This window comes from Erithacus rubecula (assembly GCF_903797595.1).
Source record: "Erithacus rubecula genome assembly, contig: scaffold_104_arrow_ctg1, whole genome shotgun sequence".
NCBI lineage: Eukaryota > Metazoa > Chordata > Aves > Passeriformes > Muscicapidae > Erithacus > Erithacus rubecula.
The window spans coordinates 166686-180802 of NW_027636365.1; the positions used below are offsets into that span (position 1 = coordinate 166686).

General features: G+C 48.6%; 1 protein-coding gene across 1 annotated transcript in view; it reads left to right on the plus strand.

The window, feature by feature from the left end:
• Positions 1–8560: 8560 nt before the first annotated feature.
• The window catches only part of LOC306815160 (olfactory receptor 14J1-like), a gene marked incomplete at both ends in the record, with an annotated part of 28356 nt that continues 22799 nt past the window's right edge, over positions 8561–14117 (plus strand). The window contains one exon of the mRNA XM_079331790.1: positions 8561–8854. Coding sequence (XP_079187916.1) covers positions 8561–8854 — 294 coding nt within the window. The remainder of the gene's footprint in view (positions 8855–14117) is intronic.

The following is a 14117-nucleotide window of genomic DNA, read 5'->3' on the forward strand; positions in this document are numbered from 1 at the left end:
CAATATCCTATAACATCCACTTGTTCTGGAACAGAACACTTGGCTGCAGGGACATATTCTCATCCTTCTCACCCAGGGTTCAGGATTCACACAGTGTTGTCTTTTTCCAGAGCAGTTCCTTCAGCTGGCCTGGGAGGGTCATTTGGACTCTGCACCCACACTGTGACTCTGGTATTAGGACTGGTGTATTCAAACCCTTTATCTCCATGAACAGCAGAGATTTGAGGTAGATGTCCTTTTTTCACAGTTGTTTTAAAAACTGCCATGTCAATAATTAGGCTGCACTTCCACAAGTGAATATGGGGTTGAATAGTCCAACTCTTCACTATTGTTTAAGAGAATTACTTAAATTTCTCCTTGATAATCTGCACCAATTACTCCTCCCAAGACATGAACACTTGAAGGCCAATCTCGAGTGAATATTTATCAAACCAAAGCATCCAGAAGGAATCTGAATACCTATTCTGGTATTGATAACTCTCATTTGCCTCTGATTTATCCTAACTAGTCCTAATGCATAAAGGTCCAGCCCTGCAGCCTCTGGGGTGGTCCTATCAAGGGCCATCACACCCAGAATAATTTCCCAAGAAGTCCAAGTCTCACTGCCCATGGCTGTATTTCCAAACTGGGTGCAGCCATGCATATCCAGGGGGGTTTCCATTCCCAGTGGGCCCATTGTTAAGGGTATGGAGCACATCTGTGAGATGGGATTTTCATTGCAATAAATTTCCATCTCCTATTTTTTTTTCAACTGCTCTTTTAGCAACCTCTTTATCTGCTCAATCAGTGCTGCAGCTTGTGGGTGGTCTGGTGTATGAAAAACTCAGCTGTCTTACTCACTTTATTTTTCACAGGAACATACAAAGCATTCCATATTCTAGTGTCAGCAAACCCTGTAAAAACTGCCAATTTCATCCGTTCCTCTTTGATTTGCTCTGTACAATCTCACAGATTTCACCAGTGAAGTTTGGGTCCTAGACAGCAATTTTGTGTAGATAATTAAGTGTTACATCCCTGAGCATTAAAAGTTAAAAAATTACTACTTGGAGTATTATTTTACAATGCCATTATATATATGCGAAAGTCCATATATGAAATTTTAATTATACATACACATATACATATACATAATATCATATATATTCATATATACAATTAATATATTACATAACAATTAAATATATGTATAATTATTGATTATAATATTACTCTTTCCTTTGCAGAAATGAATCCAAGTTCAAGATTAAGAGCTTTTTTTGTCACTCCATATGGGAGCATTTTGGCAGAAATCATTCTCTCTGTTGGTGCTGTTTTTGAGATGCTGTTAATAAAAATCATCCTTATCTTCCCAAAACACACAAGTTCTTTCCATTTTTCCATATTTAAATACATCCAGTGGTTCAGCTTCTTTCAGCTGACTTCTCCATTGTTCTCATGATGCTCTGACCTAAGCCCATTCCAGAGGCAGCAAAATCTAGGGAAGGTTTTCCCTCTACCTGGGAATTTCAGACAGGACTGATTTCTTACATTTACATACAAAAAGCAACATTTTGTGGTGATCTAGCCAGACTACACCAACTTTGCTTTACCAATAGGCAGGGTCAGCAACAGAGACACAGAGACCAAGTTCAGGAATCAGTGTCATTTACTATACATCCTTCTGTCTTCATTCTCCTCTTCAGTTCCCCCCAAACCTGGCCAGGTCTCAAGGAGGAACCAAGGAAGCTGACTTTGATCATACACCCTAAAACAAGGTCAGATATCAGATTTCATGGCTTTGTGCAGCTTCTAAACACAAAAAGGTCAATATATGTTTCGTTAAAGAGTTGATACACCTATCACTAATGACCATGCACATTTTCCTAATGAGTGTATACAATGATAACCTTTGGTTGGAAGGTTCATCCAGAGGTCACCGTTTGCTCAGGGCCTGCTTCCAGGCCTTGACACTTGAGGGATGTGGTTTTGTGCTGAGTTTGACGGTGCTGGATGAACAGCGGGACTCACAGTGCTCAGAGGTCTTTTCCAACAGAAAAGATTTGATAATTCCAGGATTCCACCTGCTGGATTCAGCTAGGTCCATGTTGGCAGCATTATTTTGGTCCAAAAGTCCCCTCTTGGTCACCTCTTCTGGCCTAAAGCTTCAGCTTCTTTAGCTAAGATGCTCATGTTGAATGAGACACTGGCAGAGAAGAATACAGTTAATCCAATTCCTTCTGGGACACTGAGAGGGGAGGCTGTGAAAACAGGAGCATTGTTTGGTGTGGTCTCCTCTCTGCCCTTCACACCTTTCAGTACTTTGAACCCGCCAAGAGCTTTGTCCAAGAGTGCAGTGAAGCAGCTGTTCCTGCTTCCAGCTCTGGCTCTTCCCAGTCTCTGACCTTGACTGGTTTTGTCCCTCTTGCTGTGCCCTCTGCTCCCCCTGTGTTCGGTGCCTGCTGCCCAGGACTGTGGAACTGGCACAGATCAAGGGCTCCAGACCCTCCTTTCTCTGCCCTTGGAGCTGCCTGCTCACAGCAGCCTTTTCCACCTGGAAGCTCCACATGGACAGGGAGACCCCACTTCTCTTCCCTTCAAAACTCTAGGAGCCCAGGGCTGCCATCTCAAGTCCCTGCTGGCACTGGGGACTCCCAGGTGCCCCAGGCTGCTGTGACACCACTGCACACAGGAGGGAAGAGTGGCAGGGACTGTGCTGGAAGTCAGGTTCATGTGCTGCTGCTGCTGCTGCTGCTGGTGCCGTGGGGGTCATTTGTCCAGCCCTGCCCCAGAGTCAGGGATCAGATCTGGGCACTGCTGCTGCTCCCTCGGGATCCGTGGTATGGGGAACTTACGCGGTTGTGAAAATTCAGGGTTTTAGAAGCCTATAACATCCTTAAGCATGTGGAGGGGAAATAGATCACATGGAGAAACAGTATCCAACAGAGCACACAGGAGATTAGTTGCAAGGAAAAAAAATCCATGAAGATAAGATTTATTGTGAAAACTCAGGAAAGCAAGACCTAGGTATTATACAAGCCTGAACGAAGCAGAAATCTGTGGCTCCAAAAACCATCCAGAACCAGACAAGTTATTTTCATTGGGTCAGGTTAACCTGAGGAATAGCCAGACCTGCACTTTGCCTGCCCAGAAGCAGAGGTCAAACAGCAATCACCAAGGAAGAAGTAAGGCCTTCATCCCAAGGACCACCAAACATGACAGCAGGAGCTGTGGCACATAATTATAATGCAAAGTGGGAAAAGGCAGAGATGGGTGGGCAGGGAGGTGTGGGCTTGTGGGATCAATGTGTATTTACACCTGGAACATGTCTTGACCAGGTACGCATGGTTTGAAGAAAATATCTCCCCATGTTTCCCAGCTGGAAATCAAACTTACACTCTGCAATTTTGGTGTCAATTTCTGATTCCCAAAATCAGTGTGACACTCCAGATGCTCATGGAACCAAGGGCCAGTGTGACACTGCAGGGCCCCATGGAAACAAGAGGCCATTGTGAGCCTGCAGGTCTGTAACATCCCAGAACACTGAACTTCTGGGGGTGACCAAAGGTTCCTTCACTCGAGCTTGGTGCACAGGAGAAACCCCAGCCAGATATTCTCAAGACATCACAACAGCACAAAAACTTTCCTGGAAAAGTATATAAAGTCAAAGAACTCTTGAAAAGGACTGAATACCATATCCAATTCAACATAAAACACTTACCATAGCAGGAACTTCATTATCCTACCTCATTTAACCTAGAAGCCTTTAAACACATCAGTTGCTTTTGTACCTGGAACTGTTCCATATAGAGAGTATTATAAGGAGAGGGAAGAGAGAGAGAGACAGAAAGAGAGAAGCTCTATAGAAAGACACAGACATGGCTACCATCTCCTCAGGTTCCAGTGTGGGTGAGACACAGACCCCAGCGGAAGGCAGGGTGCGGTCCATGGGCTCAGTGCCTGCTCCATGTTTAAAACCCCTGGATCTTCGTGGGTCTCCCAGGTGGGACTTGTGATTGCTCAGGCAATCAGAGCCTGGGTCAGCACCAGCCCACTGTGTATCTGACTGACAGTTCATCCTCAGGTGTCTGGGACATTGATCTCATCCAGCCTCTGACAGCGACCATGGTGACACTGGGGAACCTCATGGAACCATGGGTCAGTTATGACAAGGACAGAAGGAGACCCAAGGACACCATGGAGACACCATGGAACCTCATGGAACCAAAGTGATCATTGTGGCATTCTGGCGCCTCATGGGATCGGGGGACCCTTGTGAAACTCAAGAGTCCCATGGAACCATGGGTCAGTGATCAAATCGTGGGGCTGTAGAGCCAAGGAACTATTGTGAAACAGCATGGCCGCATGGAGTCCAGGGTCCATGGTGCCACTGCAGAAGCAAGAAAAGCATTGTGACAAGGAGAATATTGTAACAAGGAGAGTATTGTGACACTTCAGGGACTCATGGATGCAAGGAGAATATTGTGACACTGTGGGGTACTGTGGAACCAAGGGAAGATGGAGCAGGTCTCGCTGGCTGGGCCTCTTGCAGGTTGGACTTAAAGTTCTCAAAGGTCTTTTCCAGCCTGGGTGATTCTGTGATGATTGTGACACTGCAGGACCCTAGGAAAGCAAGGGACCATTATGACACTATGGAACGTCATGGAACTGAGAGAACCAGAGTGACACTGTGTACGACATGGCACCATAGGGCCAAGGGGGCACTGTGACACTGTGGGGCTACATGGAAGCAAGGAGTCCATTGTGACAGTGTGGGTCCTCGTGGAACCACAGAGGCCACTGTGATATTGCAGGGCCTTGTGGGACCATGGAGAGAATTGTGCCACTGCAGGACCTCGTGTAATGATGAGGGCCATGGTGGCACTGCAGGGGCCCATGAAACCAAGTGCTGCTCCTCAGGGACCCATGGAATGAAGAAAACATATTCGATACCATGGTGCCCCTTGGGTCCAAGAGGCCATTGTGACACTGTGGAACCAAGGAGAGCATTGCTGCACTGCAAGACCTTGTGGAACCAAGGATCCATTGTGACACTGCAGGGCCTTGAGGGACCAAGAAGCCATTGTGATGCTGCAGGGCCCAAGGTTCCAAGCACTTTGTGACTTCAAGGGCTCCCAAAGAACCAAAGAGACATTGTGACACTGGGAAGCCTCATTGAATCATGGAGATCATTGTGACATTCTAGGTCCTTATGGAATCATGGTGACACAAAGTTGGCTGGGAGTGTTGATCTACTGAAGGGTAGGAGGCTCTGCAGAGGGACCTGGACAAGCTGTATCCAGGGCCCAAATCCAACAAGGTGAGGTTAAACAAGACCAAGGACCAGGTCCTGCACTTTGGAAACAACAACCCCTGCAGTGCTACAGGCTGAGGACAGGGTGGCTGGAGAGTGCCCAGACAGAAAGGGACCTGGGGGCACTGATGGACAGCAGGCTGGACATGAGCCAGCAGTGTGCCCAGATGGCCAAGAAGGCCAATGGCTCCTGGTCTGGACCGGGAATGGTGTGGCCAGCAGAACCAGGACAGTGATTGTTCCCCTGTGCTCAGCACTGGTTGGGCAGAACCTCAAGTGCTATGTCCAGTTCTGAGCCTCCCATCTAAAAAGGACAAGGAGGGGCTGCAATGTGTCCCGAGAAGGGCACCAAGGCTGGTGAGGGGTCTGGAACAAAAGTCCTGTGAGCATCATATAAAACAGCTGGAATTGTTTATCCTGGAGAAGTGGAGGCTCAGGGGAGACTTCATCGCTCTCTACAACCCTGTGACAGTAGGATGTCTATCTCATCTGCCTTTGTAAAACTGGGGCACCACATTTTTGTTCCAATGTTCTTCTCGTCCAGATGCCCTTAGACTTAATTGGGATTTGGGCACCAAAATTTTGTCTGTCCAAGGATTCCTGCCTGATTGCAGGTCTGGCTGGCCTTGGTGTCTATGGGGTTGCCTCTACTCAGTCTTTAAAACCTGGGAGTTCACCCTTTTGTTTCCTATGGAGAAGAACCTGCATTCTGGTTGAAGCAGTCATGGTTAAAATGCAATTCGACTGCCAAAACTCCACAAACGTCCAAGGGTTGCTTTCAGAAGAAAGTTGGAAAGACAGACAGATCTGATCTTGGCCTCTTGTGAGTGCCTCTCATCTGTCTTCAAGACCCCAGTGTTCTGTGGTTTCCTTCCTAGAGAAAAGAACTGTTCTCCTGTTCCAGCTGCCCATGGCCTCAAGCACACGACCACTACACAGAAACAAAGGATCTCTGTGCTCAGTGGAGTGGACACTGAGAACAGCAGAAAAGAAGAACCCTGAGACGGTATGAAGAGTGGTTTCAGAGATGGTGGATCCCTTTGATATAGTAGAGAACAACCAGAGAAAGAAAGAAATAATGCCAAGTGCAGATGGGAAACATCAGACTGGAAACAAAGAGAAAGGAATTTCTGAACCAAGACAGGGCTGTGGTGAAACACATCCCCCAGAAGAAGCCTGGGTCAGCCCAAGGCTTTGTGTGGCCGGGCAGAGGCAGGCAGGATGCAGAGCTGTCAGCAAAGGAAGAGGCCAGTAAGGTGGGGCAGCTGGGGAATGATGACAGCCTGCAGGGACAGAGGCACAGGGCATGGACACTGCAGTACAGCCTGGGCTGCATAGGGCACAGGGATGGGCAGCAGCTGAAAGACCCTGCCAGAGACAACTGCTGCAGCACTTGGGCCATGGCTGCTGGCCCTGGGCCTGAGGCCAGCAGGGGACAAGTGAGCTTTGCTGTGCTGGGGCCTCATTGAATCCTTGTCCCTGCTCAGCAGCCTGGCAAGGGCCGCTCCATGGTCCTGCCCTTGGCATTGCACATGCCCAGAGCCCAGTGGCCCGGGAAGAGCTCTGAGCAATGAGGGAGGGACAGGATGTGCCTTGCCAGGGTCTGGGGCTCAGTCCTTGGCCCTTTGCATCCTGAAACCTCCAGGTTTGCTCAGCATCAGAGACACCTTTCCTATGTTTTTCTCCACCTGTAATCACTTCCACCAGTGCTCTGCTCTAACTGGAACCTGGGGACATTTTCTCAGTCTTGTCCCTCAGTGGGGATCCATTAAAACTTCTAGGAGCTTTGGTGTTTCAGTTTAAGTTATTAAGAAGTTTGTGAACACTCTCTCAGGGACAGAGTCTGATGCAGAGAACACCAATGCCCTGAGTGGGTCATTAAAGTCCTTATGCTGTATCTGTGCTGCTGAGCTGAGCTGGGCTCCTGCACGGAGGCAGCTCCCAAGCTCAATCAAGAAGATCTTCAAAAAGACATTTCTACTGAGAAGCAGCTCCTCTTCCAGCCCAGCAGGGCTGAGGGCACTGCCTGCAAGTACCTGGGAGGAGTAGAGAAAGGCTTAAAGCAGCTGGAAGGAAATTTCTACACTTATTCATAGCGAAATCTTCACAGCTTCTGACACAGTAATTCTCTGGCTGCAGAAATCTCCTAAAGCTGACCCGTGACAGGACTGATATGACTGTAAGGATGGCTCTGCTGCCATTTCTGCTTTGGGGGAGGATGTGCTACAGAGCAGGGCTGCCCTGGGCACTGTCAGAGGAACAGGGCAGGATGGCTCCTGCTGCAAGGGGTGGCTGCAGGGGCTGAATCTGGGGCTGCAGCCAGGGCTGCAGCCAGGGCTGTCCTGCAGAGCAGATCCTGCAGCCCTCAGGGCTCTTGGCCAGGTCAGGGCATGTGCCACCTGCCAGGGGCAGCTCTCAGCCTGCCTGGCAGCTCCCTATGGATGATGGAGGGGAGCTGTGGGTGCAAGGAGTTACTCCTGCTGGGGCAGAGCTTGCTGCTGTGCAGAGTTCTGTGTGGGCCAGGGCTGCTCTCAGGTCCAGCTCATGCCCAGGTCATTTCTGAGGGAACTTCTCATGAGCTCATTCAAAGCAGGGTTTTCCTGCTTGAGTCTCTTCTTTCCTGTCTTCCCACTTTTCACTGGCTCAGCCAGGGAAGTGTGGCAACTCAACTGTGCTGGGCAGAGTAGGGGCTGTGGCTCTTAAACCATCACACTGAAATTTCCTGGGACCCTCAGGAGATGCCTCCACCTCCCCAGCCTCCAGATCCACCCAGCATCACATTTCCATGGTGTCCAGGCCTGGGGGAGCTGTTCTTTAATCCCTGCACCCCAGAGCAGCTGCAGGGCAGAGCTGGCCTAGGGGCTGGGCTGGGCTCTGGCAGTTCTGGCAGGGAAGGAGCCTGGTGCCACAGGAAGAGCTGAGGCTGGGACAGCTCCAGCAGCAGAGCCATGGGCAGGGAGGGAGGGAGGCAGTGCTGAGGGAAGCCCTGCTGCAGGGCAGATGTGGCACCTGCCGGCCCTGCCCTGCAGGGCAGACACTGCCCTGAGCAGCCCAGCTCAGGTGTCCTCTCGCCACCAGCACAACGCTCAGCCCTGGGGCTCAGGGCCCTCAGTGTCCTCCTGGGCCGGCAAAGCAGCACCAGACATGAAGGGCATCTTCAGAAAAACAGATGATGGGCTGGGAGAACGGGCTTGGACATTTCTCAGCAAAGTTTTGCCTGATTTTTCACTGTGTCCTCCTTCAGTAGGACTCCATAGCCAGTGCGAAGAAATGTCCAACAGTAGCTCCATCAGCCATTTCCTCCTGCTGGCATTGGCAGACACACGGCAGTTGCAGCTCCTGCACTTCTGCCTCTTCCTGGGCATCTCCCTGGCTGCCCTCCTGGCCAACGGTCTCATCATCAGCGCCGTAGCCTGCGACCACCACCTGCACACTCCCATGTTCTTTTTCCTGCTCAACCTGGCACTCACTGACCTGGGCTATATCTGCACCACTGTCCCCAAAGCCATGCACAATTCCCTCTGGGACACTAGGAACATCTCCTACTCAGGATGTGCTGCACAGGTCTTTCTATTTTTTTTTTTCTTTTCAGCAGAAATTGGTCTCCTGACCATCATGTGCTATGACCGCTACGTGTCCATCTGCAAACCCCTGCACTATGGGACCCTCCTGGGCAGCAGAGCTTGTGCCCACATGGCAGCAGCTGCCTGGGCCAGTGCCTTTCTCAATGCTCTGCTGCACACGGCCAATACATTTTCCCTGCCCCTGTGCCATGGCAATGGCCTGGGCCAGTTCTTCTGTGAAGTGCCACACATCCTCAAGCTCTCCTGCTCACACTCCAACCTCAGGGAACTTGGGCTTATTGCTGTTAGTGTCTGTTTAACTTCTGGATGCTTTGTGTTCATTGTTTTTTCCTATGTGCAAATCTTCAGGACTGTGTTGAGGATCCCCTCTGAGCAGGGACGGCACAAAGCCTTTTCCACCTGCCTCCCTCACCTGACTGTGGTCTCTCTGTTCCTCAGCACCTCATTTTTTGCCTATTTGAAGCCCCCCTCCATCTCCTCCCCATCCCTGGATCTGTCCCTGTCAGTTCTGTACTCAGTGGTTCCTCCAACTCTGAACCCTCTCATCTACAGCCTGAGGAACAAGGAGCTCAAGGCAGCACTGTGGACAGAGATGACTGGATGCTTTCAGGACCACTAAACTGCTGGACAGTTCCTGCAAGTGACTTGTAATAAAAATCGCTTTCAAAAGCGCTTTTAGCATTTGGTGGTTGGCTTTTTCATTGCTTTGCTTTGTTTTAGATTTTTAATATTGTCCACAAAGAAATGCCAGTGTTTGTGCTGTTTCTCATTTTGTTTCTCTCCAAGTTAACAGCGACCCCGATGGGGCTGCTGTGGGGAGATGGAGCTGATTGAGCACAAATGCCATCAGCCCCTGGGGCCAGCAAGGGCTGGGGGACACCAGGGAAACCACTCAGATTTGTTGTGGCCTCTGAAGTCAGCCAGAAAGTTTGTTCCCATGAGCTGTGAGTTTCCTGTCCCACTGCAGACATTGTTGCTCAGAGCCTGGGCTGCCTGGTAGCCACCACCAGGCTTCCCTGTGCATTTCCTTTTGTTATAAATATGATTCATGCTAATTAACAAAATTGTTGCTTAATATCAATAGGAAAATTGTACTTAATTGTTATAAAGCAAAAAGAAAAAAAAGGGACAAAACAGATGCTTCAGATCCAAGGTGGGAGTAAAGGATAGTAAGGATGTAGGTCTAAGAAGAGCACTAGAAATAAAATTTTTGACCTTGAATTGGGCCAAATTAGGATGATTCCAGGCATTGGACACTTGGATATGGGAACATATGCTTAGTTATATAGTGCGCTTGTGCTACCTGCAAGGTCAAACAGTGAACACTGATGAAGACCCTGAGCCTTCATCAGAAACAAGATCCCTGAACAGAAGAGAGACTCCCAACTACAGGTGAAACATGCACAATACAACATAGTAATGAAGACCTTAGGAGCTGAATCTAGGAGGAGCCTTCCAGAAGATTCTATATTAATATGTATTAGCAAACAATGCATAACTGAGATTTTTAGCTTGACTGATTCAATGTAGGAGGAAGGGCCCTACCCATACCCATGGTCAGTGAATCCCCCAGTTGGTTTTGCTTATGCTTTATTTGAACCTCAATTATACTAAATTACTCACTGACAAATTTTATATATACTCAAATATATGTATTTAATACACTTTGATTGCATTCATTTAAATAAAATTGCTGCTCTTATTAATAAATTGCTGCTAAATTTAATTGGAGAAATTGAAAATTCATTTATAACACTTTGCTTCACCTTTGATTTCTTTCTTCTTTCCTGACCCGGACTTCTTCCTCTTGCCATCCCTGTCCCCTCCCCTACAAACAGGCCATCCCTGTTTGCCCTTTCCTTTCTGGCTCCACTCCCCATTTCAGTTCCTTAGCTGGCACCATGGGAATGTCCTCTGGGGAACAGGATGATCCTAGAATTGCTTCAGGAATTGTCTGTAGGGTCCTGCAGTGCCTCGTGCTGCTCCCTTGCCACAGGCACCACAGGTCTGGGGGACACATCTGGGCTGGTGTGTCTGGGTATGGGGCTCCCTGTTCTGAGCAGTGAGGAGGGGCTGGGGAGGCTCTGCAGGACTCACAGGATGGGCTTTGGGGCCTGTGTGGAGAAGCTGAGGGTCCTGGGCTACTGGACCTTCTGAAGAGGAGGCCCAGGGCTCATCCTGCAACTGCTCCAGGGGTGCTTTCAGAGAATCACTGAATGAGCCAGGCTGGAAATGACCTTGGAGATCATCAAGTCAAACCTGTGCCCTGATACTACCTTGTCTCCCTGAGACTTCATTTCTCCAGGGAAAACAATATCAGCTCCCTCAGCCTTTCCTCACAGGTCTTATATTCCAGACCCCTCACCAGTCTTGTTGCCCTTCTGTGGATATGCTTTAGCCCCTCCATGTCCATCCTAAACTGGGGGCCCAGAACTGGACACAGAATGTGAGATGCTGCCCAACCAGTGCTGAGCACATGGGAAGAATCACTGCCATGGTCCTGCTGGCCACACCATTCCTGATCCAGGCCAGGAACCATTGGCCTTCTTGGAAACCAGGGCACACTGCTGGCTCATGTCCAGCCTGCTGTCCATCAGTGTCCCCAGCTCCCTTTCTGCCTGGTTGCTCTTCAGCCACCCTGTCCCCAGCTTGTAGCTGCAGGACTCAGCACTTGGTCTTGTTAAACCTCACCTTGTTGGATTTGGGCCCTATATCCAGCCTGTCCAGGTCCCTTTGCAGAGCCCTCCGACCCTCCAGCTACCCACATTCCCAGCCAGCTTGATGTCACAATGGATCCAGGAGGCCCTAGTGTGTCACAACACTCTCCATGATTCGGCCTCGCAATGTCACAATGTCCGTTTGGTCCCATGGGACCCCTTGATGTCACAAAATCCCTTGTATCCCTGGGCCCTGCAGTTTAACAATGGCTCCTTGGTCCCTCAAGGCCCTACAGTGTCACAATGTTCTTTTGTTTCTATAGGAGCCTTTGGTGCCACTGTCCCTTAGACCCTTAGGCTCCACAATGTCACAATGGATCCTTGGTTCCATGAGGTCTTACAGTGCAGCAATGTTGTCCTTGGTTCCACAGTGTCACAATGGCCTTTTGGTCCCAAGGGACACCACAGTGTCAAACATGTTTCCTTCATTCCAGGAGTCCCTGAGGAGCAGCATTGGCCCCTTGGTTCTATGGGGCCTGCAGTGTCACCATGGCCCCATCATGGCATGAGGTTCTGCTCCGTCACAATCGTCTTCATGGTTCCACAAGGCCCTGAAGTGTCACAGTGGCCTCTTGGTTCCATGAGGCCTCCGAGTGCCACCATGAATTCCTTGGTGCTGCAGTGTCACAATGGAGCCCTGGTTCCACAAGATCCTGCAGTGTCACCAGGGACCCTTGATTCCACGGGGCACCACAGTGTCACAGACGTTCCCTTAGTTCCAAGAGTCCTTGCAGTGGATAAATGGCCCCTTGGTTCCATAGGGCTCCAGGCTGTCACAAGGCTCGCCTTAGTTCTGCAGTGTCACAATGGCCCCTTACTTCCCCAGGGCCCTGCAGTGCAACAATCATCACAGAATCATCCAGGCTAAAAAAGATGTTTGAGAGCATCAAGTCCTTCCTTTGACCTAACACCACGTTGTCTCTCAAACTATGGCACTAAGTGACACATCCAGTCTATGCTGAAACACTTCCAGGGACAATGACTCACCCACCTCCCTGGGTAGCTCATTCCAAAGCCCAATCACCATTTTATTCAAGAATATTTCTTAATGTCCACCCTAAAATTCCCCTGGTGCATTTATGACTCTTTTGTCCTTTCAGTTTTCCCTGACAGAAGATCCCTAAACCCACTGGCAGCATCCTCCTGTAAAAGAGTTGTAGAGAGTGATGAAGTCTCACCTGAGCCTCCTCTTCTTCAGGACCAATAACCCCAGCTCCCTCAGCTGCTCCTTACAGGACTTGTGTTCCAGATCCTTCACCAGCTTTGTTGCCCTTCTCTGGACACGCTCCAGTCCCTCCATATCTTTCCAAATTGGGGGCCCAGAACTGGACACAGCTCTCAAGGTGCTGCCCAACCAGTGTCGAGTACAGGGGTACAATCACTGCCTTGGCCCTGCTGGCAACACCATTCCTGATCCATTGGAGTTCCACGGATTAAATGAGGGAAATGTTAGGGAGAGTGTGGAGACTAAGTGTTATTGATTGTCAGCTGTGAAGGGTCTTGATTTTCATATTTACTCAGACTGCATTAGAAAGTGCAGGGGATCAATATGAATTGGGCATTGCTGGTATCGATCTATAAATACAAAAAGAAAACAGGACAAAACATTTCTCTCTACAATGCTTTGGACATAATATGCAGTATATTCACTTTGAATACACTTCTGAAATCTGTCTAATTAACCACAGAAGAATTGAAAACTTAAATTATTCCTGGGGGCATTTCTTGTTTGGGTGTTTTGAAGAAATGTTTATGAGCCTTTGTCACTGAATTCCCAAACTGAAGAGATCCAGAAAGAAGAGTTCAATTTTAAGTTTGCCATGGATTAAGCCTTGATAAAATTGCCACTGTATCCACTAGAATTTTTTACTCATTTACTGCTGAGATATAGGATTAGGAGGAAGGCAAAACAGGCTCAAACTTTAAAGGGTACAAAGAAATTACGAGAAAAACCACCTCCGAATAGAATTTTCAGAACACTACTCTTCCCTCCACAACTTCTTTTCTTTCACCCTGATCATGTACAGAAACAGATCGGTCAATTTACCATCTCTAAAAACAGCTATTCATTAATTTACTTGGGAGAGGAGAACTGCTCTTCAATCTATGGAGATTTCTGCACAAGAAAACAGTTTTCTCCTGGCCTCTCTGTCACAATGAATCAGACATTCAGGAGAATGTAAATCGGATCACTGTGTAGAAATCCCTTCTTTGACTTACAGTTATCTCAAATCTAATTGTGAGGATCATATCAGCTTATGGGGCACACACTTTAAAGATTATAATTGCTCAAACAAAAGCTATCTTAATCTTTGAAAACACAGTTCTTTCTTCTTCTCTTCCCTGGGGGACAACAGGGATCTTCATCTCTCTCCTCTCAGTTCAAATTTCTCATGGGATCACAGCAATTTCAACATCTGCTTTCTTTAGCAAAAATGCCTCTGCTCATGTCTACAGATAAAACATTTCATCCAGCCCATAATGCATTTTCTATGAGTTATAGAGAGACAAGAATCTCTTCTCCAC